This window comes from Helianthus annuus, chromosome 5 (genome assembly GCF_002127325.2).
Source record: "Helianthus annuus cultivar XRQ/B chromosome 5, HanXRQr2.0-SUNRISE, whole genome shotgun sequence".
Lineage (NCBI taxonomy): Eukaryota > Viridiplantae > Streptophyta > Magnoliopsida > Asterales > Asteraceae > Helianthus > Helianthus annuus.
The window spans coordinates 32,856,654-32,882,616 of record NC_035437.2 but is presented as its reverse complement, the minus strand read 5'-3'; the positions used below and the strand labels follow the sequence as shown (position 1 = coordinate 32,882,616).

Below are 25,963 nucleotides of genomic sequence, written 5' to 3'. Positions count from 1 at the left end.
TTTGAAAGATAGAAAGGTGTAGGAGTGCGTGTAGATTAAGAAAGTACAAGATTTAGGACGGAATCTTACCGGAATTCGGAGAAATCTGAGAAAAAGCAGTCCGATCGGCTGGCTGTTCGATCGGCTGGTAGCCTGATCGTTCAGCTGCCTGATTCGAGTGTTCGGTGGGACGATTTTTGATATTTCGATTTCGATTGCGACTGATGAGAACACGATAGAGTTTCCTATTCAAATTACTTTTAATCCCAACTACTATATCTAACAATACAAGCACCTATATTTCGCACTGTCTTTTCGCCACCAATTATCATAATTTGATTTCGATTGAGTTCGATTGGGTTTTAATTGCAATTCGATTGATTTCCACACATAACATAAAGTAAACATGCACAAGTAACACATAAGGTACACACACACGTATAACAATAACCAACCCTTGCGTTATTCGAGTTTCGAGTTCGATGATGATTAGATTAGTTCGATTAGCGTTTGATTAACTTTATCGCATTGTTACTTCCTATTATTCACAGTCGTAAAGCGGTTCGCATTGAGAAATATACTTCGATTACTTCGATTGTAATTAATTACTCCACATAATACAACTAACGTAAAAACATAAAATAGACTAATTACAGTCAAAGAAGTCAAAACAGTAATTGAGCAAGGAGTGACAGATCGCAATTAGCGATATTTTCTTCCTTTGACTTTGACTTTCGGAAACACGGGGTGTTACAGCCTCCCCTTGTTTAGGGAATTTTGTCCCGAATTTGGCTGAAAGCTGCACAACACCGTGAATCACGTTGGAGAACTTTCTCTCTCTAGACTTTCACTTAAACAACTACGGGTACTTCGCCTTCATATCACTTTCGAGTTCCCAAGTGAACTCTGCGCCTCATTAGCCTTCCCATCGGACTTTCACAATAGGAATGCGCGAGCGACTGAGCTGCTTGGTTTGGCGATCCATGATTTCAACAGGCTTTTCCACGAAGTGCAGTGTTTCGTTTATTTGGAGGTCATCGAGAGGTACAATTAAATCATGCTTAGCCAGGCATTTTCGGAGGTTCGACACGTGGAAAGTTGGGTGGACGTTACTAAGTTCCTCCGATAGTTCGAGTCTGTAGGCGACTTTTCCGATCCTTTCCAGAATCTTAAAAGGTCCAACATATCGAGGCGCTAGTTTCCCTTTCTTGCCGAATCTGACCACACCCTTCCAAGGTGATACCTTTAGGAGTACGTAGTCGCCAACGTCAAATTCAAGGGGCTTGCGTCTTCTATCGGCGTAACTTTTCTGTCTACTTCGAGCTTTCAACAAGTTGTCTCGGATTTGGAGGACTTTGTCAGTCGTTTCTTGCAATAGCTCAGGACCGGTTAATTGCAAGTGACCGATCTCATGCCACACAATAGGTGATCGACATCTTCTTCCATATAAAGCCTAGAATGGTGCCATTTGGATGCTTGTATGATAATTGTTGTTGTACGAGAATTCGACTAGCGGCAGGTACTTGTCCCAATTACCACCGAAGTCTATGACACACGAACGAAGCATGTTTTCAAGAGTACGAATCATTCTTTCAGTCTGGCCGTCGGTTTGAGGATGGAATGCGGTACTCAGGTTAAGCGTAGTACCAAGAGCTGCTTGAAACATTTCCCACAATCGCGAGGTAAACCGAGTATCACGGTCAGAAATGATGTCACGAGGCGTACCATGATTACAAATGATCTCGTCGGTGTAGATTCGGGCTAATCGTTCTACCTTGTAGTCTTCCCGTATTGGCAAAAAGTGGGCTGATTTGGTTAAACGATCAACAACAACCCAAATGCTGTCGTGACCTGATGACGTGTGCGGAAGCTTTGTTATGAAGTCTATAGCTATACTCTCCCATTTCCATATGGGGATTGGGGGTTGCTCGAGTAAGCCAGAGGGCCTTTGATGTTCAGCCTTGACCCTTGCACAAGTCAGGCACTTCCCAACGTAGAGAGCGATATCCCTTTTCATTCCCGGCCACCAGTACTTGTAATGAAGATCCTGGTACATTTTATCGGCACCGGGATGAATAGAATCCCGGGATTTGTGGGCTTCGTCCATTAAAATCTTTCGCAATTCAGTCGGCTTAGGGATCCAAATTCGGTCCAGAAAATAGAAGATCCCATTCGATTTGCTTACAAGCTGAGCTCCATCATGATAGATTCTCTCCTTTTTCAAGGTGCGTTCATTAAAACAGGCGTGCTAGGCTTCACGGATGAGAGTTTTGAGATCATATTGGGATTGGGTATTACGAATGCTGAGCAAATAACTCCGTCTGCTGAGCGCGTCGGCAACGACATTTGCCTTGCCTGGGTGATAACGAATCTCACAGTCGTAATCGTTGAGAAGTTCTACCCATCGGCGTTGACGCATATTGAGTCCCTTCTAATCAAAGATATGTTGCAGGCTCCTATGATCGGTGAAGATCGTACACTTGGTACCATACAGGTAGTGTCGCCAAATCTTTAATGCAAAAACAACCGCGCCTAGCTCGAGATCATGGGTTGTATAGTTCTTCTCATGGATTTTGAGCTGTCGAGAAGCGTAAGCTATAACCTTGTCTCGTTGCATGAGAACACAGCCAAGACCAAGGTTGGAAGCATCACAGTAGACAATGAAGTCGTTGTTTCCGTCGGGCAATGTGAGAATAGGAGCATTGCAAAGCTTATGCTTGAGGGTTTGGAAAGCAGACTCTTGTTCAGTTCCCCAAACAAAAGACTTGTCTTTATGCGTAAGAGCGGTAAGCGGTACATCAATCTTTGAGAATCCTTCGATAAATCGTCGATAATAGCCCGCTAGTCCGAGAAAGAACGGACTTCAGTCGGGTTCTTTGGAATAATCCAACTCTTAACTGCTTCAATCTTCGCGGGATCGACATGAATACCTTGACTATTAACAATGTGACCCAGAAACTGAACCTCCTCCAGCCATAATTCACACTTGGAGAACTTGGCATAGAGTTGATTCCCCTGGAGTAACTCGAGAACCAAGCGTAGATGTTGCGCGTGTTCGGCTTTCGATTTAGAATAGATCAAGACATCGTCGATGAACACGATGACGAAACAGTCTAGAAATGGCTTATACACGCGATTCATCAGATCCATGAAAACCGCGGGTGCATTGGTTAAACCAAAAGGCATAACAACGAACTCATAGTGGCCGTAACGAGGGCGAAAGGCGGTTTTGGGTATATCTTCTTCCTGAATGCGCAGTTGATGATAACCTGAGCGTAGATCGATCTTCGAGAAACACGTAGCACCTTGCAGTTAGTCAAACAAATCATCGATACGGGGCAGGGGATAGCGGTTCTTGATGGTTAACTTATTCAGCTCCCGATAGTTGATGCACATCCTGAATGACCCATCCTTCTTTTTAACGAAGAGGACTGGCGCGCCCCAAGGAGAGGTGCTCGGGCAAATAAAGCCTTTTTCAAGTAATTCCTGGAGTTGGTTCGAGAGTTCACGCATTTCGGACGGCGCGAGTCGGTAGGGAGCTTTGGCAACGGGGTTAGCTCCAGGAATGAGGTCGATTCGGAAGTCGATATCACGACTTGGCGGTAGTCCAGGAAGATCATCAGGGAAGACCTGAGGAAATTCACGGACCACTGGAACGTCTTTAACTTTTGTCTTCCTTTTCTTTTCCTTCTCCGCTACTACAATGTTGGCCAAGAAAGCTCTGTATTCCTTGCGGAGATACTTGCTAGCCTGGACACAGGACATAAGTTTGAGGCCTTTTGAAGCAGTTTCGCCATAGACACATAGTAAATCACCATTCGGGAGCGAGAATCAAATCATTTTGTCGAAGCACACAACTTCAGCATGGTTTTCGCGAAGAAAGTCCATGCCTACTATGACGTCGAAACTTCTGAGCTGCATCGGAATAAGTTCGATTGGGAAGATGTGATTGTTGAGCTCGAGGGTACAATCATGAAGAACAGAATTAACGACGACAGTTCTTCAAGTAGCGACTTCAACTTCGAATGACGAGGGGAGATAAGAGCGCTTACGACTAAGGAGCTTCTCGAATTCAAACGACACAAAGCAGTTATCGGCTCCATTATCAAACAAACACGATGCATAAATACCATTCACAAGGAACGTACCATTAACCACGTTGTTGTCAGCCTGGGCTTGACAAGCATTGATGTTGAAGGTTCTGGCGCGTGATTCTTGTTGCTGCTGCTGGGGCTCTTGCTTCACAACCCTGTTCGGGCACATGTTTGCAAAGTGGTTAGGATCACCACATGCAAAGCAGACTCGAGCATTGATCGCGGGTGCCTAAGCCGTGTGTTGGCCTTGCGGGGCTGGGAGTAGAGCTTGATGAGCAGTGGCAGGAGTAGCGGTGTTACGGGGTCCATAGCGACAGTTGGCAGTGAAATGACCGTACAAATTGCAATGAGCGCAGAAACGACAGGAAAGGCCCACCGGATGATGATATGAGCATGTCGGGCAGAGCGGTTGGGGACCTGTGTATGCACGCTTTGCTGGTGGTGCATGAGTAACTGGTGCTGGTCGGTGATGGGACTGCTGCTGAGCCGGTACGGCTTGCAGAGGAGCAGCAGTGGTAGTAACAGCACAGTTCTTGTTATTGGAGCTGCTGTTGTTGCTCTTCTTCTTGCGGCGTGATGACTTTGATGGTTGAGCAGTGACGGTGTCGGCGGTCGGTGTGGTGGTAGCTTGATGCAGAGACTTGGGGGGCTTATCCCAGAAACCAGCTTTTACTCGCTTGTCGTTGATTTCGGCGGCAAACAAGTAAGTCTCTTCAATTGATGAGGTCTTCGCGGCATGAACAAAATTGGCAACACAGTCGAGTAGAGCTCGAATGTACTTCTTGATTGCTATCTCTGGCGTCTTGACTTGGTCGGGACAGATAATGCTGAGCTGCTTAAAGCGAGCAGTCAGGGCAGCATTGTCTCCATCCTTCTGCTTAATGTTCCAAAACTCATCCTCCAGCTTTTGGCGTTCATGGGGAGGGCAGAATTCGTCCATCATAATGGCTTTCAGCTCTTCCCAAGTCAGCTCATAAGCTGCATCATTCCCGTGTTTGTTTCTTTCGGTCGTCCACCAGTCTAGAGCTCGGGACTGGAAGACGCCGGTTGCGTTTAGGGTACGAAGATTTTCTGGACAGCCGCTTTGGCGCAGAGTGACTTCGACGGAATCAAACCATTGAAACATAGCTGTTGGGCCATCTTCTCTGGTGAATTCCTTTGGTCCGCATGCCTTGAACTGTTTGAAGCTGTAAACAGTTTTGGCAGCATCTTTGGGAGCTTCAGTTCTCGACTCCTCAGATGATTTGCTGATGTTCTCATACACTTCACTCACAGCCTTTGCTACTTGTTTGGCGATGATAGCAGCAAGACGTTTATCTCTCTTTTCTTGACGAGTAAGTGGGGTTCGGTGTCTAGATGACGACATTGTCTGCAACAGACATCGTCGTAGGTCTCAGACACATCATAATCGAATCTCACCTCACACGTCTACTACTTACTAAAGCTTAGGAACATGTTGAAGCATGTATCACATAAACACATAGGCTATTTTGACTACAAATTCACGTAGCCACAGAAGCACATAAGCACGTAGGCACGTAAGCATGTAGGGCACAAAAGCACAGAAACACAGAAGCACATAGGCATTCAATCAAAGAGGCAGTCAAAATACAGAAACCTTTCATTCAAAGCTCGCGAGTGATCGCGTATAATATATCGAGTAGTATAGTATAAGCGTATAGCATAATGTCGTCCAGATTGTAGCGACCTGTTAGAGTATTGAGATAGAAGTGGAGTGCGAGTCGTGTGTGTCAATCGAAGTGGGTGCAAAAATCGAACAAGTATCAAAATTAAACAGTTAAACACATATAATCTCATAAAATCAGCGAGTCATCAGAGTCAGCAGTTGCGGGCTCAGAATTGAAACATGTAAAAATCGAGAAATAGATTGTCTACGGCTATTAGACATTGACTACCCAACGCGATTCGACTATTCTCAAGGACTTGTCATCACATTCCGTCTTTCGGGATCGGCCTCTGCCTCGATTCTTGGGCATTCGGCGCGCATCCTTTGAGCCGTATTGTGAGTTCAGGTCGTTGGAGTCCGTCGAGACTTTGGTGAGAGTTTTGGGTAAAATCCATGGACAAGCCGTCAAGGTTAGGGTTTCACCCCTGGCTTGACAACTTCCCCTTGATTTTAGTAAAATAGATGAGATTATTCATCAAAATATGGATTTCACTCCTGGTTTGGTATAATTCTCCTTGTTAAACAAGTGTTCGTTATTGAAAAAGAATAATGAAGAGATCATTGATAAGTTGATAAAACAGCACTAATCAAGCAATTTAGTCGTGAGTTTGCTGTTTTCGCACCTAATCTTGACTAAATCGCTTTCTCATTATTGAAAATCCGAGTGCGGTGATAGGGTAGTGTAGGCGAGAATAACAAGATATAGCATGCATGCTCGGTCTGTTGGTTCCTAATTATAGTCTAGGTCTCTAAGACATCGACCCGGACTAGGTCGAGTCTTGCCTAATTCCCTATAGTTATGGCTCTGATACCAATCTGTCACACCCCAACCGATGGTGGAATCATCGGGGCATGGCACTGAGCGAAACAGATTGTCCAGAAGTTTCCATTACAATTATCATTACTATTCAATTTAAATAATACGTCCCATACCGTATCTCAAACAGCAAATAAATTATTACAGACAAAATCCAGGCAAATATTCTGTTCCGACAACTCAGATTTAAATAGACAGCAATTGTTTATCTGCTTCTAGAGACCCTTAATTTGACTACTACAGACAACTATTTGTTGGGCTCTAGAGCTTTATTCTAGCCTCGCTTTCCTAGCAGCTAAGCATCTTAAACACCTGTCACATACGTTAAAATAAAAGTCAATACATAGAATGTAAAGGTGAGCATACAAGTTTGATAATAGCATAATAGAGTTTGAAATAGTTTACGCATAACCAGCACGTACACATAGGAAAACGAAGCATGTTAATTATCAACATGGATCTATCGATACCAATGACTGCGGGTTGACTGCCCGAGGCAGTTCGCAATACATGATTACCACCGTAATCCATGCAAGTAATTATCCTTAACAACCCCCGTGTGAACGGGTGCTGATTCCAAACTATAGTACTATCGTCGTTAAGGCAGGTAGACAGTATTCCATGTGTAAACATAACAACAAGCATTCATTTAGTCACGTAATACATGCGGTAACGGTTAGCATTTAAAGTATCGCGTAGTGTGTTCGATTATGATTTAGTATAAGTAATGTATGTAACACCCAAAAGTGCGAAATCAAAAAGGGGTTCGAGTATACTCACAGCGGTTGATGGATTGAAGGGAGCGCTTGAGAGTAGGGTTAGCCTGAATAGTTTGATAGCATAACGATAAGCAATGCGTAAAAACGGAAAACAAGTGTTGGAGAGTCGGACAGCTGGTCGATCGGACGGTAGTCCGATCGAACGGTTGACCGTTCGGTTGACAGTCCGTTCGGATAGTTGTCCGGTCGGACGGGAGTCCGATTGGATGGTTATTCGAGTGGATTGTTTCTTCCTTTGAGTAGGATGTGTTTGTGTATAATGGTTTGACTTTTGAAGTTTTCGTTGTAGCATTTAAAAACATTGAAGTATCTTTACCTTTCAGGTCGGTCGATCGGATGGTCGTTCGATCGGCCGGCAACCCGATCGGCTGGGTACTTCAGCAAATCAAGTTCTCAGCAGGGTGTCACCTGATCGGACGGCTGTTCGATCGGGTGGCACTCCTAGTGCGTCGAACATGTGAAAAATCGATTAAGTGTTGAAGTATAGTATCTCATGATCCGAAGAGTAATCCAATCGGAGGGTAGTCCGATCGAACAGCAGTTCGTTCAATACTCAACTTCAAAAGAATAAATTGATTAAGTGTGGGACCCATGTGCTAGCCGATCGGCTGGCCAGTCGATTGGCTGACTGTCCGATCGTCTGGCTGTCCGTTCGGACAACACCCTGACCTGATCAGCCTATTCGTCTAACACTTGGTTGTACTGATTGCTTGACGTTTTATCAAGGTATTTTGAGAACGAGTCGAACCATAGAACCCTCGTTCTTACTTGGTTCCCCTGATCGAACAGGAATCACCCAAATCCGGCCGGTGAACTGTTCAGGACGAAGTTTAACGTTTAACCCAAAATCGGTGAACCTCATGGATAGAATCCGGATCTTGAACCGCACAACCACTAGGATGACTAGTAAGTCGGCACAAGCTCCATCTCTATCGGTTTGAATGCATTGAGTGTAAAAGAGTTGAAAGAAAGTTGGAAAACCATCTTTCAATCCCTTTTTACCGTGAATATGATTAGATCCGTGAAGGATCTTTGTTTGTTTATGTGGAAATCGGTTAGATCCAAGTTATTCTTGGTGGATTGAGGCCAAAACATGAAGTTCTTCAAGAACCCATGATGACATCAACCTAGAACACTTGAATCTTGATGATTTCATGGTTAAAAGTTAAGATTTGAAAGATAGAAAGGTGTAGGAGTGTGTGTAGATCAAGAAAGTACAAGATATAGGACGGAATCTTACCGGAATTTAGAGAAATCTGAGAAAAAGCGAGCTGAGAGTGCTGGTCGGACAGAGGTTTCCAAAAGTAGAAAGTTTGACAATGATACGGGTATTTATAGGATGCCAAATGAGGTAAGGGCTGGCCGATCGGTCAGGCAGCAAGATCGGACAGCCTGTCCGATCGGCTGGTAGCCTGATCGGTCAGCTGCCTGATTCGAGTGTTCGGTGCGACGATTTTTGATATTTCGATTTCGATTGCGACTGATGAGAATACGATAGAGTTTCCTATTCAAATTACTTTTAATCCCAACTACTATATCTAACAATACAAACACCTATATTTCGCACTGTCTTTTCGCCACCAATTATCATAATTCGATTTCGATTGAGTTCGATTGGGTTTTGATTGCGATTCGATTGATTTCCACACATAACATAAAGTAAACATGCACAAGTAACACATAAGGCACACACACACGTATAACAATAACCAACCCTTGTGTTATTCGAGTTTCGAGTTCGATGATGATTAGATTAGTTCGATTAGCGTTTGATTAACTTTATCGCATTGTTACTTCCTATTATTCACAGTCGTAAAGCGGTTCGCATTGAGAAATATACTTCGATTACTTCGATTGTAATTAATTACTCCACATAATACAACTAACGTAAAAACATAAAATAGACTAATTACAGTCAAAGAAGTCAAAACAGTAATTGAGCAAGGAGTGACAGATCGCAATTAGTGATCTTTTCTTCCTTTGACTTCAATCTTAACTTTGACTTTGACTTTCAGAAACACGGGGTGTTACATGGAGTTTGGGGAACTAAAGTGTTTTATGAATTTGATTTCGTTCGATTAACTTCGGATTTAAATCATATTTTTTCAGATTATGGACTCATAGAGTTCATTGTTAGTGAGATATGTGAAGTCTTAAAGGCGCTTCCCAATCGTATGGCAACTTTCTAACTGTGATCGGGGTTTAGTTATATTTGTAGTTTTTACTGTGAATTGGGGTTTAATCGAAGAGCTTGATCTATGCCGAAACTTTGTCATGCATCAAACACTGTTTTGTCTCAGCAAACATTGTTTAGTCGGGATGATGCAACTGTGTATTTTTTAGATAGGGTGAAAGATGTTTCAACGATGCTCGAGAAACTCGGATGGATGTCCACTCGCGTAATGCGCGACGCTTAAAAACACTAGGTAGTCCAACGAGCAATTGGTAGTCGACCTTGGCAGCCCAATCCTCGCGATTCTTGAACTCTCTAAGGTATTTGTACTTATTCACTTGCGATGTTCTAGATAGGTGATCCTTTTATTCAATCTATTTTCGTATCAATTTGATACGAATTCACAACTTAGGAACATGAAAACATGATTAAATTTGTGAGTTTTAAGGTTTGTAATTGTTGATTTGTATCGATACTAAATTCAAAATTTATGATATATAACAGTCTCACCTTTATGTTGGAATATAATTGCAAGAAAGCGCATTTACTGTTTTCAAGTAAGGTGATTTTATGTATAATTTGTTGAGACTTAGTGCCACCTTGATTTGTATGTGACCGCTATTGATTTAAAACTTCAGGTACTAAACCCTTTGAATTCTACTAATCATTACAAAGCTGGCATTTAGTTACTGCTTAGAGGTTTTGCTCGCAGTACGTCAACAATCTCGGAGGATGTTGATGTGTAAACTGAAGATGAGTAGCACGACAATCGAGTGACTAACGGAAAAGGCGGCGTATCCGAAACCTGTGTAATCACCGATTTTTCTGAAATCGATGAGTAAAACCAACGATGATTATAAAAAGTTGGTCGTAACTGAATTAACTACTTTTAAAGTTGTATATAGTGATTCATTGTTTAATAAAATGTGGTATGTAAAATTTCTAAAAACTACTCATGTTTTCACATGGGTTTTACTACTAGTACTAATAATAATAATAATAATAATAATAATAATAATAATAATAATAATAATAATAATAATAATAATAATAATAAACTACAGTTTTACCCCCTAAGGTTATATGTGATTGGCACTCTTACCCCCTAAAACGAAAATTTTGCTGTCTGATCCCCCAACGTTGTCTATTTAGGCAAATGTTACCCCCCTGGTCTTTGTGTCCGTTAGTTTGGGACGTTATCTTCAGACGGTTAAAGGGCAAGCTGGTAAATTCACCCCTAATGGTTACTTACACCCCTTTATGTTCCACATATCCTCAATCTGAAACCCTGAAGTTAACCTAGTTCTCAAGATCATCAATTTCTGTACATGGCGCTCCTGCACATTTGAATAATTACAAGCGGAATCCAAGTTGTTAGCAGTATGGATCTTCGATTATGGAAGATTAGAGCTGAAGATCAGTATTTCGAACCAGACGAGATGTACCGTAAGTGACATGCAAGCATACAGGTCTTAGTTAGGTAAAAAAATGAACCTTTTGCTGTGTTAATCTGATGTTGATGTTTGTTTACAGGTGACACTCAGAGACAATTTACAATAAGGGTACACCATGGAGGTAATTTTGTAGAAACCCAAATAGGGAATACTTAGATGGAAATATCAACTACATTAATCATGTAGATTTTCATGTATTGACTATGGATGTTTTAGAGGAGATGATTAAGAAAATAGGTTACGATGATGGTATCTTATTCTACATTCATTACAAGGAACCTTACGTGTCTTTGGATTTTGGTCTTAGGACATTAAAATGTGATGTTGATTTAGAAGCTATGTTTGATCATGTGCGTCAAGGTGTCCACCTGATAGACATGTATGTTGAACACTGGAGCTCAACAATCTTGATGGAGTCGTTCCAAGATCAAGCAGGGCCATGTAGAGAAATTGTTCCAACATGTTTGTTTTCATTTCTACAGTTATGACTGTGTTTGTTACTTTATTCTGTTGTAATGACAAAGTTTGGTTGTTTTTTATATGGCTACATTTCAGTATTTTCATATTTGTGTTCAATTTAGGTCTGAGTACCTCAAAGTCTTGATCCTCAAAGTATACATAATTTTCAAGTTCTTCAGCTGTAACTACATCTTCATCCTAAGTACAATTTGTCTACATTTAACTACTTAAGCAAATGAACTAGCACAATCAAGACCCAAGTAATCCCTAAGTACAGCTTCCATTTGAACACATCCTCATTCTTGTATGGAGCCAATTTGTCTTTGCACTTAGCCAACTCATCCTTATCTTTGATACTTTGAATTAAAGCAGACATTACCTCATTATTATTATTTTTTATCGTAACTTAGACCTCATTACAGCTTCATCGATTTTAAGCGGTCAGAGTAACGTTGAATAGACAGAGGGGGTAATGTTGAGAGAAATAGACAACGTCGGAGGGTCAGACAGCAAAATTTTCGTTTTAGGGGGTAAGAGCGCCAATTACATATAACCCCAGGGATAAAACTGTAGTTTACTCAAATAATAATAATAATAATAACAACAACAATAATAATAAGGTCTAAGTTACGATAAAAATTAAAATTTAACTAGATAAAAGGCCCGCCGCGTTGCGGCAGGGGTAATTGAGCCCATCATAAACGATGTCTTCACAATCCTTTTCAAATCAAGCAAGTTTAAACTCAAAACATTGGAGGTTTCAATCCTATACCTCCTTGTTTATTTTCTTTTGTTCAAGGAGCCAAAACTTGTCATAAACAGGACCGACATTAGAACAATAAAATCTTCAAGTACCTTTAACTATACCAACTCAAGCAGTAAAAAAAATTCAAATCCTTGAAGAAAAAACATGCCAACAGGCTTTGACAACAATGTACATCAAGACAACAAACATATTCTTCTAAACCTACAACTGATGACATCTTGAAGTTGCTTCCTTCTTAATAACACCCATAATAACACCGTTGTGCAAGTTGCTTTCTTTTAATATACGGCTAAACTAAAAACATGCTACAAATAAATGGAAAGACAAACATAAACAGATACACAACATGCACACATGACATAAATTAAAACATAAGATAGTAAGACAAACCTCATGAGCAAAGCGAATAACAATCTTCACAATCATGACTGTACTCGAACACAACTGTCAATTGAAAAAACAAAGTTGGTGTCAAGAGGATTGGCAAACCAACAACTTAATCACAATGCTACCAACATGTTCACAGTTAATCGCCCTTTTACTAATAACCAACAACCAAGAAGCCAGTTACAAGTCCTTATATCTACCAACACAATTACCACGAGAAAACAGGAAAAAAAATTAATAGGTAACTCCATACAACCTAAGCAAAGATAATCTAACAAACTTCAAATCTGTTTGTACAAAAAAAGTACAAAAAGATATCCAACTCATAACCAGCTTCAACTGTTACAATCGTCACTCACCATCCTAACCATCATGCAACCACCATCACAATACACGAACCTTTTTTATTTTGGTGATTTTGACTTTGGTCATGCTTGTTAGTTTCAGGTGACTTATTTGACCAAAGCTTAGTATGGTTACCCGCTCTAACCAGTTTCGCAAAGCTAAAGCAAACTAATATTCTACTATTATGCCCACATTAGTGATACAAAACTTGCTATCACATTTATACACTTGAACGAAACTACCCGCTCTAGTTCATTAAGCTAACCTAACTTAAAGATTCATCACCGTCCCAATTCTTGTACATGTGTAGTCAAACCCGACAAATCTTGACCTTCATATCCCACCCATACCTACACCAAGAACTTCTTCCCTTTTGTACCCCAAAAACATTATCAAAACTCAATAAACATAAAACCAGATCTAAAACCAATTTCACCTTCAATAAACCAAAACTAAACAATTTAACACAAACACTTTTCAAATTAAGCTACTATTACAAACAAAAACCCTCAAGAGATTAAAAAAACAAAGCCCACATAAACAAAAAGTAAAAAAAAAAAAAAAACAACTTGAAAACCCATTGAGACATTTCATCAAATACATGGTGGGCAACTTACAAGGTTCTTGAACATGGCCACACCTACAAGTACAACATTCTTCTACATGAGCAGCATCTGGGTCAGAACCCTAGGTCACGCCGTCACAAATGCAGCCGACACCGTCGCTGTTGCCAGAAACATGGTAGCAGATGCAGAGGTTCCTCTCCTTTGTTGTCGGAAACTCTCTATACCGCTGCAAGGTAACGACGGCGTTGCTAGAGGTCTTCTGTATAGAACCCAACGACGAGTGTTTTTTAAAGAGAGAAAGAAAAGACGGTGGCCATATATATTGTTTTGAAAAATTGTTGTACAACCACACAAAGCACATACAACCCATTAAGCATAAGTTACAACCCTCTATTGCCTATTTATGTTACAAATTTTTGAGTATGTAAATATAAATATAAATTGAACAACGTGTGTTTCTTTCGTTCGTTTGTTTGGTGACGTTCACCGATCACCACGATTACAGCACAGCAATTCTTCATTTCTGCTTGCTCTCGATCTACTGCAGCCTCCGGTGACGACATTAAATTCTGGTATATTCATCGAATTGAAATTTAATTTCTTCTTTTTGTCTCACATAATACAAAATTCAAATCATGCAATTGATCGGTGTGATGTATTTATTTTTATGTAGTTTGTTCTGTAAATTATAAAAGTCTGATTCAAGTTTAAAACCCATGTACATAAACGAGCTTGGGATTGCAAATTTGATCATTTTCACTATGCAGGCAAGGTGTTTGATGAAATGTCTCAAAGAGTTTACATTTATGGAAATTGTCTGTAAACTGTGATAATAAATATTAAATATGTTTTTATGGATTATTGAACTTGTTTAAGATTTTGATTAGTTGAGTATCTTGTGATCTTTAGGTGCTTATTTAACGTTTGCATGAACCACATTTGATGCATGTATTTTCAAGTGTAACAGTTAACAATTTATACTGCTGAACTGGTAACAAGATCTATTTGCTGTTTCTGTATTGCCATGTTGTCATTTTACTTCAATAGTTTTAGTTAGCATGATAATATCTTTAATTGTTACGACCCATTAATAGAACTAGTTGTAATCGGCAAGTTTGTAACTAAGAGGACTAATTCCGTAATATTGTAGTTCTTCATCAGCTAACATTATGTTAGTTGGTATTAAACCAGTTGAGCAATAAACAGAAGCTTGAATGTGAAATAGTTTCCTCTCACTAGTTTCTCTCTCTATCTCAAATTCAAGCTTAACAATGGTATCAGAGCTACCGATTCCTATCGGAGCTACGGTTAACCACCAAATTCCTGCAATTCAACAATATATTGGATTGGCGATGGATGAAGAACCAATTAACGGTGATGATTCAGTAACAAATGAAGATGATAAGATAATCAAAAAGTAAAAACAAGAACAAGAAAACTAAATAACTGCTAAGCCTGCCAATACTACTCTGGAACGGTTACCAACTGCTACTGGAAACCCTCTCGAGAACTTCTGCTCCATTACCCCACCTTCCCGCTATTGTTTTGACTAAATGGGTCTAGAAGATACCCGAAAATGGATTTAAATTGCCCCAAGTCAGCTGCGTTGACCCGAATATACTTTTATCAGGTTGCTATCATTACTTCCAGCTCAGTAAAACGCCTTGTCCATAAGGCGGAAAGAAGGGAATTGTTCAGCGAGCAAATCATAAGACTCCCAAGTAGTGGTGCCGGTTGTGGAATGATAACCGGTATTATAAGAAAATTCAGCCCGAGGTATAGAAAAACTCCACTTAGCCGGTTTTATGAGCAAACCAACGCAAATACGCCCCTCTAAACAACGGTTCAGCACCTTCGTTGGACCGTCCGTTTGTGGATGGTAACTAGTACTCAGCTGCAACTTTGTTTGGCATAACTTGAACAACTCTTGCCATAAATTGCGAAGAAAAATGACGTCTCGGTCAGAAATAATTGATGAGGCAATCAACCACAACGAAAATGGTGTCAAATCGATTTGAAGTAGGTAACCCAACAATAAAGTCCATACATATGTCTTCCCAAATTCTCTCCGGTACAGGTAATGGCCGAAGTAAACCGGCTGGGGATAAAGTTTTATTTTTTTTCTGTTGACACACTAAGCAATGTTGGACAAAAACCCGTACCTCTTGCTTCATCTTGGGCCAGAAATATTGATCCGAAAGCCTTTTCAATGTTTCCAGAATCCACCCCCCCCCCCCCCCCCCGCGACCAGCGACAGGGGTAGAATGCACTTCGTGCAATAGTTTTTGAGACTGGGTCAGCCTTTAACCGGTGCACGAGATCATTGGTAAACGTATCGGACTTGAGGCCCTCTTTGATGTCTGTGAGATCTATACAGTAAGGGACAGCGAGCGCTAGTAAGTCACTGGAATGGGGCCTTCGGTTCGGGACAACACATCTGCTGCCCCCTCCCCGCGGTTTTCTTTCCCCGTAATATGAGTGATTCAAAAGTCATAAGGCATCAGTTTTATTAGTAAATGCTGTTGGTCAGTAGTGGTAATGTTTTGTTCTAACAGGAATTCTAAGGCGTAATGGTCAGTGCGGATAACAAAATGACGGCTTCACAAATAGTAATTCCATTTCTGAACAGCAAGGCCTAGTGCTAGTAACCCTCAATCGTACGCCAATTTGAACCTGTTAGAGAGAGAAATACCTTTACTAAAATAGGCTACTGGATGATCTTCTTGAGTTATAATCGAGACGATGCGTCACACTCCACAATAAAAGGTAAAAGCTTTGGAGAAACATGGAAGTCTTAATACAGGAGCCAGACATCAGAGCTTGTTTCAGCCTATTAAAGGCTGTTAGAGCTTCCTCCGACCAAAGAAACCCATCCTTTTTGGTGAGAGCTGTAATCGAACCGTAATTTTTCACAGACCGCCTGTTAAGCCAAGACAACCACTGACTTCTTTGACTGATAACGGGATCGGCCGTGATTGAATGGCGGAGATCTTATATTGTTCCACATATACCCCTTCTGTTGTGATAACATGCCCCAAGAAAACAACCATTGACTGACCGAGGTGGGCTATATGCTGTTCCATACCACTGTTGTAAACCAAAATATCATCGAAGAAGACAAGTATAACGCGTCTTAAATAAGGACGAAACAAATCATTCATTGTCGACTGGAAAGTTGTTACGGGTCAAAATAAGTAAAGGGGCCTATATGTAATTGTTGTATAGTCTAGGGGGTTATTGGTAGTTAGTGGCTATATAGTGTGTGCGTTGTAACAGACTTAACCATCGATTGAATTGAGTTTTCCTCTTCTCTTGTGTTCTTCTTCTCTATCTTTCGATCATCTACTGTTATTACGAAACTGTTCGTAACAATGGTATCAGAGCAATCTTTCCTCACGACCGTGGGTTAAGATTCGGGTAACAACGGTGTTCTACTGCAGCAATCGAATTAGGGTTCAACAATCAGATTTGGGTGACTTCGAATTAGGGCAAGAAACGGTTCAACCATCGGTTCTGGTGATTCACAACAGTGTCCAGCAATCAAGAAATTATTGAAACAACATGGAATTGGCTTTGGACAAGATTATGTCAATACGGCAAGAAGGTACTGTCAGAGATTATTGCGATTCATTCCTCTTATTGTTCGATCAGGTTAGAAACTCTGAAGAAATGTCTGATTTCTATGCTATCTACCTGTTCATATGTGGTTTAGAACCAAGAATTAGGAATATCTTTGTCGAATGGCATCAATATAGTTGCACTAAGGTGAAAGATGTGATTTCATTGGCTTTAAAAATTGATTCTAATGGCTTGCAAGATTCTTTCTCTCCATTTGATCCAAATTCTTCTTTTTATAACAAAGATTTAGAGTTTGATATTAATATCACTCTTGAAGAATTGATGAAAGACAATGAGTTTTTCAAGAATGGAAAAATTCAAGAAGCCGACATTGTTCAAGAAATGATTGACGATGAAGTAATGGATGAGTCTACTGTTTTTGTTCATAAAAGCACTAAAGATAAGGAGATTTGTGATGAGTCTATTGTTTTTGTTCAAGAACTCGGTGATAATGAGTTTTTAGGAACTGATTTTTCTAAGAATTTACATGGTAGTGAGTCTTTCAAGCAAGATGTGGGTGTTGAATTTGAAAGGGTTAATGTTGACAACAGCACAACAGTCCCTGTGATACTTTATGATCAAGAAAACATAGGACTTAAGGCTCGATTTGATATGGTGCAGAAAAGTCTTGAAAATATTCTAGTTGACCCATTAGTTGTGTTAAATCGGGAAGGTGTGGTTGTGGAAAAAATTCAGGTAAGGAAAAAATGGTATGTGAAGTTACATTCTGGTGATATCCTTAGATACGGGTTTTCATCTCGCTTGTATAGATTTCAAGAAGAAACAGAAAATGCCCTTAAGGTGCTGGCTAAAATGTGGAAAAAACTTAGAAGTGAAAAGCATAAGTTTGAGTTGGCGAGGGTAAAAACGTTTGAATGGAAACCGGGTTGGCAATATGTATTAAAAATGAGTTTTTTGTTCCAAGAAAGTTGGTTCCTATCATTCAATTGGGTTTTCCACACATATACTGCATATCTAAGTCCTAATGGTAACTGTTTTATAACATTTGAGGGCTGCAGAACATGCATTTTCATAGTTCAGGTTCGTAGTCATGGTGCTCAGTTTGTTTGTGTTTCTAGTGGTGCTGATAGTTTGTTAAAACTCTGGAGTATTAAGACAGCAGAGGGTAGTTTGGTAAAACTATGGAGTATTAAGGCATATTGGAACTGGTCAAGTGGTAAAAAAAATGGTTGGTGTCTAAATTGGGAAGTCAACAGAGTGATCAGTTTGTTGTTGCAACTTTTGAGTGTGCTTGTGCTCCAACTGTGGATTAGGGAAGCTATTAAGATGATCTTCTTTATGCAACAATGTCAAATGCTATTGAAGTTGGAGCAAAATATAGGTGAAGACATGACGGATTATTTGGACAACTCATACTGCATTACCTTCGGCGGATACTGTTGTGGTCTTCATTGTTGGAATAAAGCACATGCAATTGTTTTTGATACTTGTGATTAGTGGGTATCTTATTATTATTTTGACTTTTGAGGTCAAAAGTCTTATAAGGGGAGAGTATTGTTACGGGTCAAAATAAGTAAAGGGGCCTATATGTAATTGTTGTATAGTCTAGGGGGTTATTGGTAGTTAGTGGCTATATAGTGTGTGCGTTGTAACAGACTTAACCATCGATTGAATTGAGTTTTCCTCTTCTCTTGTGTTCTTCTTCTCTATCTTTCGATCATCTACTGTTATTACGAAACTGTTCGTAACAAAAGTGGACGGGGCGTTAGATAGACCGAAAGGCGTAACCTTGAATTCATAATGCCTGTAGTGAGTTCGAAAGGCTGTTTTAGCCACGTCTTGATCACTCACCCTGATTTGATAATGGTCCGATTTCAAATCGATTTTTGAAATCACCGTTGCCCCGTATAACTCGTCGAGTAGCTCATCAATGTTAGGGATGGGATGCCTGCCGGCCACCATAATCTTGTTTAACGCGCGATAACCTACGCACATTCTCCACGTTTGATCCTTTTTTACCAATAAAACAGGGCTGGAATAGGGGCTGTTGCTTGCCTGGATAAAACAGAACATAGCTTGAACGTGAAATAATTTCCTCTCTCGAGTTTCTCTCTCTATCTCAAATTCAGGCTTAACATTAATCTTGTTTGTTGACCCCGACAGAGTTATAAGAATGCCGGTCAGAATAGCTGCCCGTAGCTTGAGGAGCAAGATTTTGCCCATGTTCACTCCTGCAGCTACACTGCATTCCCATGCTACTAGCTTTGGTACGTCAACCTTACTGACCATTACATCTTTATGAAAAGAAAATCCCGGTATTGACTTGTTAGTTGTACTGCAGGATTTAAAGAAGTAAATGAAGAAGATAAAAGCCAATTAGTTGGTAACGTCTTCACCAAAGTTGCATCCAACTATGACATCATGAATGATCTCATGAGTGGTGGACTGCATCGGTTGTGGAAAGAGAGGTAAACTTCAAAACTTCATTTCATATTCCATCATTCGGCCACCAGGCTTGTATTATTATATTCCCGCTCTTTTTTCCAGATTGGTTTCAAAATTGAGTCCGTTTCCTGGGATGAAACATCTCGATGTAGCTGGTGGCACAGGTTAGTTTTTTTTTTTTTTTTTTTAATTTATAAATTACTTTCTTTCTTTTCAGAGAAGTTGATGTTTATTAAACTTCACAGGTGATGTTGCTTTCAGGATCCTGGAAACTATATATAGTGTCCACCGCAGAGCCGTAGATGACACACTCGAAGATGATTTGCATGAAGAAACACAAATACATGTTTGTGATATTAATCCAAATATGTTAAACGTTGGTCGAAAGCGAGCCCAACAAAGAGGTAAGTGTGCGTTTATTCGTGTGTATATGTATGTATGTATGTATGTATTGGTTAGAGAGATAATGCAAGTTTATTAACCACCGTATATCTTCCAACTGTTTAGGGCTTGGAGATTTGGGATCTCTCACATGGATTGAGGGAGACGCAGAAAGGCTTACGTTTGAGGATAACTCAATGGATGGTTACACCATCGCTTTTGGTATTAGGAATGTTACACATATTGAAAAAGTTCTTGCGGAAGCATACAGGTGCTTGATAAATATTCTGTAAAATTTTGATTTAAATATTTGTCATCAATGACAAATCGTTCTCTGTTAATAGTTTTCTTTTTGATCAGGGTACTGAAAAAGGGAGGGAGATTCCTTTGCCTTGAACTTAGCCATGTAGACACTCCAGTTTTCAAGCAGCTGTAAGTAGTTTCAAAACAATATATTGTTTCCGAGACCACACCTAAAATCTCCATTAGCGAAATTTTCCCTTGTAGATCCATCTTGCACCAATTCGATAGCCCAGACCAAACACTTGCTGCAAATTGACAGGATACAAACACATGATCTGCCGTTTGTTTCATCCTGCAATGAGCACCGTTTACAAGCTGTAGAAGTTACCATTATACCCCTGTAGCTATATTTGTCGGTAAAGGAATACGGTTCTGTACTAAACGCCACGCGAAGCACGGGACTTTTAGAGGAACATTTCACCCATGCGAAATTTCTCACGGCAGATGGAACCAGGTCCTCTACCTGCAAAACTCTTCTTTTTCCAACTGGATCACTACTTTAACGATCTTCGACCATGGGCCCGTTATGGACTGTTTGCCCATTCTACCAAAATCCCGGTTCTCTATGTTATTGATCGCCCTAATACACTTGAGCCATAAAGAAACATCTTCCTTTTTCATCCTACAAATGCATTTGGACAAAAGTGCCAAACTGATTGTTCTAAGCCTTTTTAATCCCCAATCCTCCATCTTTTTCCGTCCCCGCCCCAATATTCTCGATAAGTATTGCAAGTTTGTATTTGACCACTCTTCAACGAACATAACATCATCTGCATGCATAGAATTACATGACAGTGCGTTTTATGTTTTTAATTGTTAAATTGATGCCTATTTCCTTTGGTTCAAGCAAAAGAATAGACAATAGACACATTTTGGATTTTTAAAAAAAAGAAAGATCATTGTGTTGACTTTTTAAAGTCAAAAGTGGACTACTTTTAGTTTTCTAAATATGGTAATTTAATAAAATGTGTTTCTTCACTCTGATATTGTTTTGTTTGCTTAATAATCAGGTATGATCAATACTCGTTCTCCGTCATTCCAGTTATGGGAGAGCTTGTTGCAGGAGATCGTGATTCTTATCAGTATTTAGTGGAGAGCGTGCGGCGTTTTCCTCCTCAGGTATATATTTTTTTACCCGTAAGCATTGTTAACTCATTTTTGCATTCATCAAACATTAACTTGGGGGAGACTCTCAACAAGTTTGACCCGATCCACTCTTAGAATTGTATGTCGGATATTGATTATAAAACATGGTGCTTTTTACTTTTTTAGGAGGTTTTTGCTTCAATGATCGCGGATGCCGGTTTTCAAAAGGTCGAGTATGAAAATCTTGTGGGAGGAGTGGTGGCAATCCATTCTGGGTTGAAAATTTAGGTGCTTATGCAGTCTTTATCAATTCATTATCGCAAGGGAAGTATAATTTGTGTTCTCTAGAGGCATTTTTTGTTTTGTAATGTTATACCATGTTTATGTTTTTTTTTTTTGTTTTGATACTTTGATTGAAAACAAATAATATTCATAAACTGAAAAATAAATAGTTGTTTATTATTAAATTGTAATAATAATGCTAAATTCACTATATTGTTTTTAGTTTTCAACAAAAGCTAATTCATAATCTTTATAAATTATTTTTAACCCTTTTCTTATGGTAACTAGGTTTTATCCACCCGCGCCTTGCGCGGGGCTCATTTATCGATTTATGTAAAGATTTTCAAAAACTGGGTTCTGATTTTACAATTCTTCTAAACTGCATAGGTATAGCGGCTACCATATATATGCTGGTAAGTCTTGCTGGTGGGTCGGGTCGAGATTAGTGTCATGGCTATTTGTATTTTAAACATTGGCTTCCCACCGTCTTGCGGGTGGCTAACGGTTAAGATTAAATTTAGGTTGATAGGTTAATATTTAGCCTCTCTAACAACGGATATTGATAGAGCTTCCAAATACAATTCAAATGTTGTGCCAGCAATGAAATTGTGTACAACACTCAACTTAAGCAAATAAAAAGTCTTCTTCAGTGGTAAAGTGTTTATGAGCATAGTAGTTGTAAGTGAATTAAGCACTAAATATTGTATGATAAATTCATAACTATAGAGCAATAGTTGACCCGAAATATAGTTAAGTAATGTATGACAATTAGGTGTAAAAATGTAAAATGAGCAAAGAAGCAAAGATTACCAATGGAGATAGCTAATAAAGCAAAGATGATGAATACAACTTTAAATACAGTAAAAAAAGTATGAAAACATTATGCTAAAACACTCGTGACCAATCTGTTTATAACGATTTCCTAAACTTTGTTGATCAAAGGTCAATCATCGCTTTTTCTTTTAAGAAATCTAAGATTTTTTTTTGATACAACATCATGAAAATCGAGAAAACCATATGATTTGGTTCAAAAGAGGAAACGACAACATCTAGAAGCCTATGTAAATCCAAATATGGTGCTGCCTTGATAACAAAAGTCTAATTTTGTGTCCTAATAATCTTATTTTTCAATTTAATAGTCTAACCAAACAACTTCTTCATTCCATCTTCACTTACAAACTACAAGTTCTTCTGCTTCTGCAAATAACATGTAGGTATTAGATCCACATATAATCAACACTTGTTGCTTCATTCCAGTTGCAAAGGCACAAATTAATCAATAAGCATATTATATTAGGGGTATTAAAAGAAATAAGCCACATTTGTAAAAGAAGATTTTAATACTTAATATCCTGTGAGTAAGAAAATTTAACATTGGCTATAGCATATGGATTTGCAATTTGAATCGTAACAGGGTGTGTCAAGTTCTATAACTAAGTGAATGATTTTCTGTTCTTTATTCAAAAACTGATGAAACAAGAGCTTAGCTGAGCGTAGCTTCTATGACTGCATACTTGGATTGCCACACCATTTTCAAGTCAGCCTAATATATGCTTTCTCTATATCTCCACTCTTTGCATTAATAATTCTGATTGTAAATTTGTAATCCATAAATAATCCTATGCCCAAATTTCTTTGGTTAACATCCAAATCCCAAAAGCATTTATTATGTCTTTGATTTTGAAATATGTCCCAAAGGTCATGAGTTGTCAATATACATATTTAAGTTTTTGCTCAAGGTCTCGATGATCAATTACCTATTTGTCTAATGTCCCATAATCCTTGTATTCATTAACTACCACATCGACCCTATCTCTTTATTTATATCCCGAAGTAATATATTGATAATGTTTAATTATTGATTCCATTGGTTCGTGCCGTCTTATGATATTCATTCGCTTCTAGTGTGTTAGTAATGTCTAATCGGTTCGTGTCGTCTTATGCTCGTTTGTCCCACAGTATACATGTTAGAAGCATCAAATTAAATAAATAAGTTGTCCGGTTCGACTATACCTCTCTGTTGACCATGCTTGACCTACTGTTGTCAGACTTTGAGTTGGTTGAGTATGTTTGACCATGGTTGATCCCGACCCGAACACCATCAAGAACCACTGCTGCTCACAACAACTGTTACTGGATATTGTCACCTGCTTCTGTGAAATTTGAGGGAAGTGAAATTTGAGTGGTTTATAAGGGAAAGGAAATTTGAGTGGTTTATTAAAGGAGAACATACAAGTTGGTATGTTTCCTCCATCCCACATTGGTGAGGGAAGTGAAATTTGAGTGGTTTATAAGGGATTACTCCTTATAGGTCACCAAAGTGTTAGATGGGTTGAGAAGTGGATAAAGTCCACACGTGCGCCGAGCTAAGCTGCGAGCTCGCGAATGGGCGCACGTTCGTATCGTCGCTTGGAGCTGAGGAGTTTTTATTTTTAGCTAGAGTCCGGTTCAGGTGTGTGGATCGAATGAGATAAGATTGAGATAGAGGTGAATTCGAAACAGTGGGGGTTATCTCTAGTAATTCGAATTCTTGTGGGTTATCTCCAGCAACCGAATTTTGTTCTGGAGGGTTATCCCATTCCCCGTTTTTCTCATTCTCTTTTGTGATCACAACTTATAAATAAAGGCCTCCTGCTACCCATTTAGAGACACAGCTTTTCGCAGCCTCTCAACTTTGTGTGCTCTAGTTTCTTCTCCAGCCTCTGCGTTTTTCTGGTTTCCATTGCTGTTGGAATACCGGATAAGCTCTGCATTAAATCCTGGGAGTTTACGCTGCAGCTCACAGCAATACGAGCGCGTAAAATCCTTTAAGGACAGGAATCATCCGTGCAGTTCAAAGATCTCCTTTCTTAATCGCCAGGTTGGTTTTAATTTTTTGTGTTCTTTAATTCGTCCGATAACAGGACAGTCTTCTTCTACCTTTCTTTAATCAGTTTGCTCAAGTTGGAACAAACTGGTTTAGCCAATAACTCGGTAATTAATAAAGTTTATATTAATTTACTGTTTGATTGAAATATTTTCAACAATCTTAAAGGATTTTATTTGTGTTTAATCAACAGTACTAATGGACTATGAACTACCAACAGCTAATCTGAGATTCATGAATCAAGAGTTTGTCAAGTTGGACAGATTCGATGGTCAGAACTATACCCGTTGGGCGGACAAGGTTAAGTTCATGCTAGTTGTGCTGAAACTCTACTATATCCTTGATCCAAACTTGCCTGAAATCCCTGAAGACCCTCCTCTTGAGGCTGGAGAGGTCCCAGATCAAGATTTGGCAAAGCAAAAACTTGTCCGTAAGGAAGCTGAAGATCTTTGCCTTGGCCACATCAAAAATTCTCTTTCGGATCGTCTCTGTGACTTGTACACGCCTGTAAAAAGTACTAGAGAATTGTGGAAAGCTTTGGAAGATAAGTACAAGGCTCATGAAGAAGGTACTAACAAGTACCTTATTTCCAAGTACTTAGACTTTCAAATGGTTGATGAAAAGTTAATCCTGGAGCAAGTGCATGAACTCCAAGTTCTTGTTAACAAATTGACCGCACTTTCTATTCCGCTGCCAGAAATATTTCAAGTAGGGGTCTTTATTGCAAAACGGCCTCCTAATTGGAAAGATTTCTCAAAGAGAATGATGCACAAGTCTGAGGACTACTCTTTGGACAAACTGTTGAAGCACCTCCGAATTGAGGAGGAAACGCGCAACAGGGACAAAAGAAGTAAAGTCGGATCGAGTGTGAATCATGTTGCTGGAGGATCTGGTCAAAAAGGGAAAATGGGCATCAAAGAATAAGAAGTTTATAGCACCAAAGAAAAAGGAATTCAAGAAGTCACAACAAACTAACAACCATCAACCAAAGAGGTCTGGTAAATGTCATGTTTGTGGAGAAACCGGGCATTATGCACGAGAGTGCTCTCAAAGGAAATCTGGATCTACGGTTGGTTCTACAAGTGCTGTTGATGTTGAGAAAGTCACCAATCTAGTGGCCAATGTGGGTCTTGGAGAAGTTAACATGCTTTCTCAATATACACGCATTGTGGCATGTAGAGGATGGTTTTTGGATTCTGGAGCCACTGTTCATGTTTGTGGGAATCGTAGCTCATTTCTCACTTATGGTCCCGTTCTCAAGGAACAGTGGTGGTATGTGCTGATGGACATCGTGTAGAAGTCCGTGGTAAAGGCACAGTGTGACTAAACTTTAAAGATGGTCAAGTGGTTACCCTTCAGGACGTGTTGCATGTTCCTGGTATCACCAAGGGTCTTGTTTCTGCTGATAAGTTTGATCGAAATGGTTACAAGCTGGTTCTCAAGAATCTCCATGTGAAGTTTTCTCTAGATAACATCTATGTGGGTCAAGCAACGAACACGGGTGGAATGTATCGC

The 25,963-nt window shown here is 39.6% G+C and overlaps 2 protein-coding genes and 1 long non-coding RNA gene across 3 annotated transcripts; 2 read left to right on the top strand and 1 right to left on the bottom strand.

Annotated features, from left to right (window-relative positions):
* Window positions 1–12,322: 12,322 nt before the first annotated feature.
* Window positions 12,323–13,762, bottom strand: LOC110940316. Its single transcript, XR_002592992.2, has 3 exons — window positions 13,558–13,762; window positions 12,599–12,652; window positions 12,323–12,513 (listed from the first exon to the last, which is right to left on the bottom strand). It is a non-coding gene; the product is annotated as an uncharacterized LOC110940316 (long non-coding RNA).
* A 167-nt stretch (window positions 13,763–13,929) lies between these two features.
* LOC110940315 (2-methoxy-6-polyprenyl-1,4-benzoquinol methylase, mitochondrial) lies at window positions 13,930–21,767 on the top strand. Its single transcript, XM_022181868.2, has 9 exons — window positions 13,930–14,078; window positions 19,249–19,352; window positions 19,427–19,553; window positions 19,633–19,694; window positions 19,776–19,934; window positions 20,038–20,182; window positions 20,272–20,343; window positions 21,225–21,333; window positions 21,487–21,767. Exons 2-9 carry the CDS (start codon window positions 19,259–19,261, stop codon window positions 21,586–21,588), a joined length of 870 nt encoding a protein of 289 aa, XP_022037560.1. The 5' UTR covers window positions 13,930–14,078; window positions 19,249–19,258; the 3' UTR covers window positions 21,589–21,767.
* A 2,879-nt stretch (window positions 21,768–24,646) lies between these two features.
* LOC110942910 lies at window positions 24,647–25,372 on the top strand. The gene has a single exon (XM_022184673.1). The coding sequence runs from the start codon at window positions 24,647–24,649 to the stop codon at window positions 25,370–25,372; it is 726 nt and encodes a 241-aa protein (XP_022040365.1).
* The last annotated feature ends 591 nt before the right edge of the window (window positions 25,373–25,963 follow it).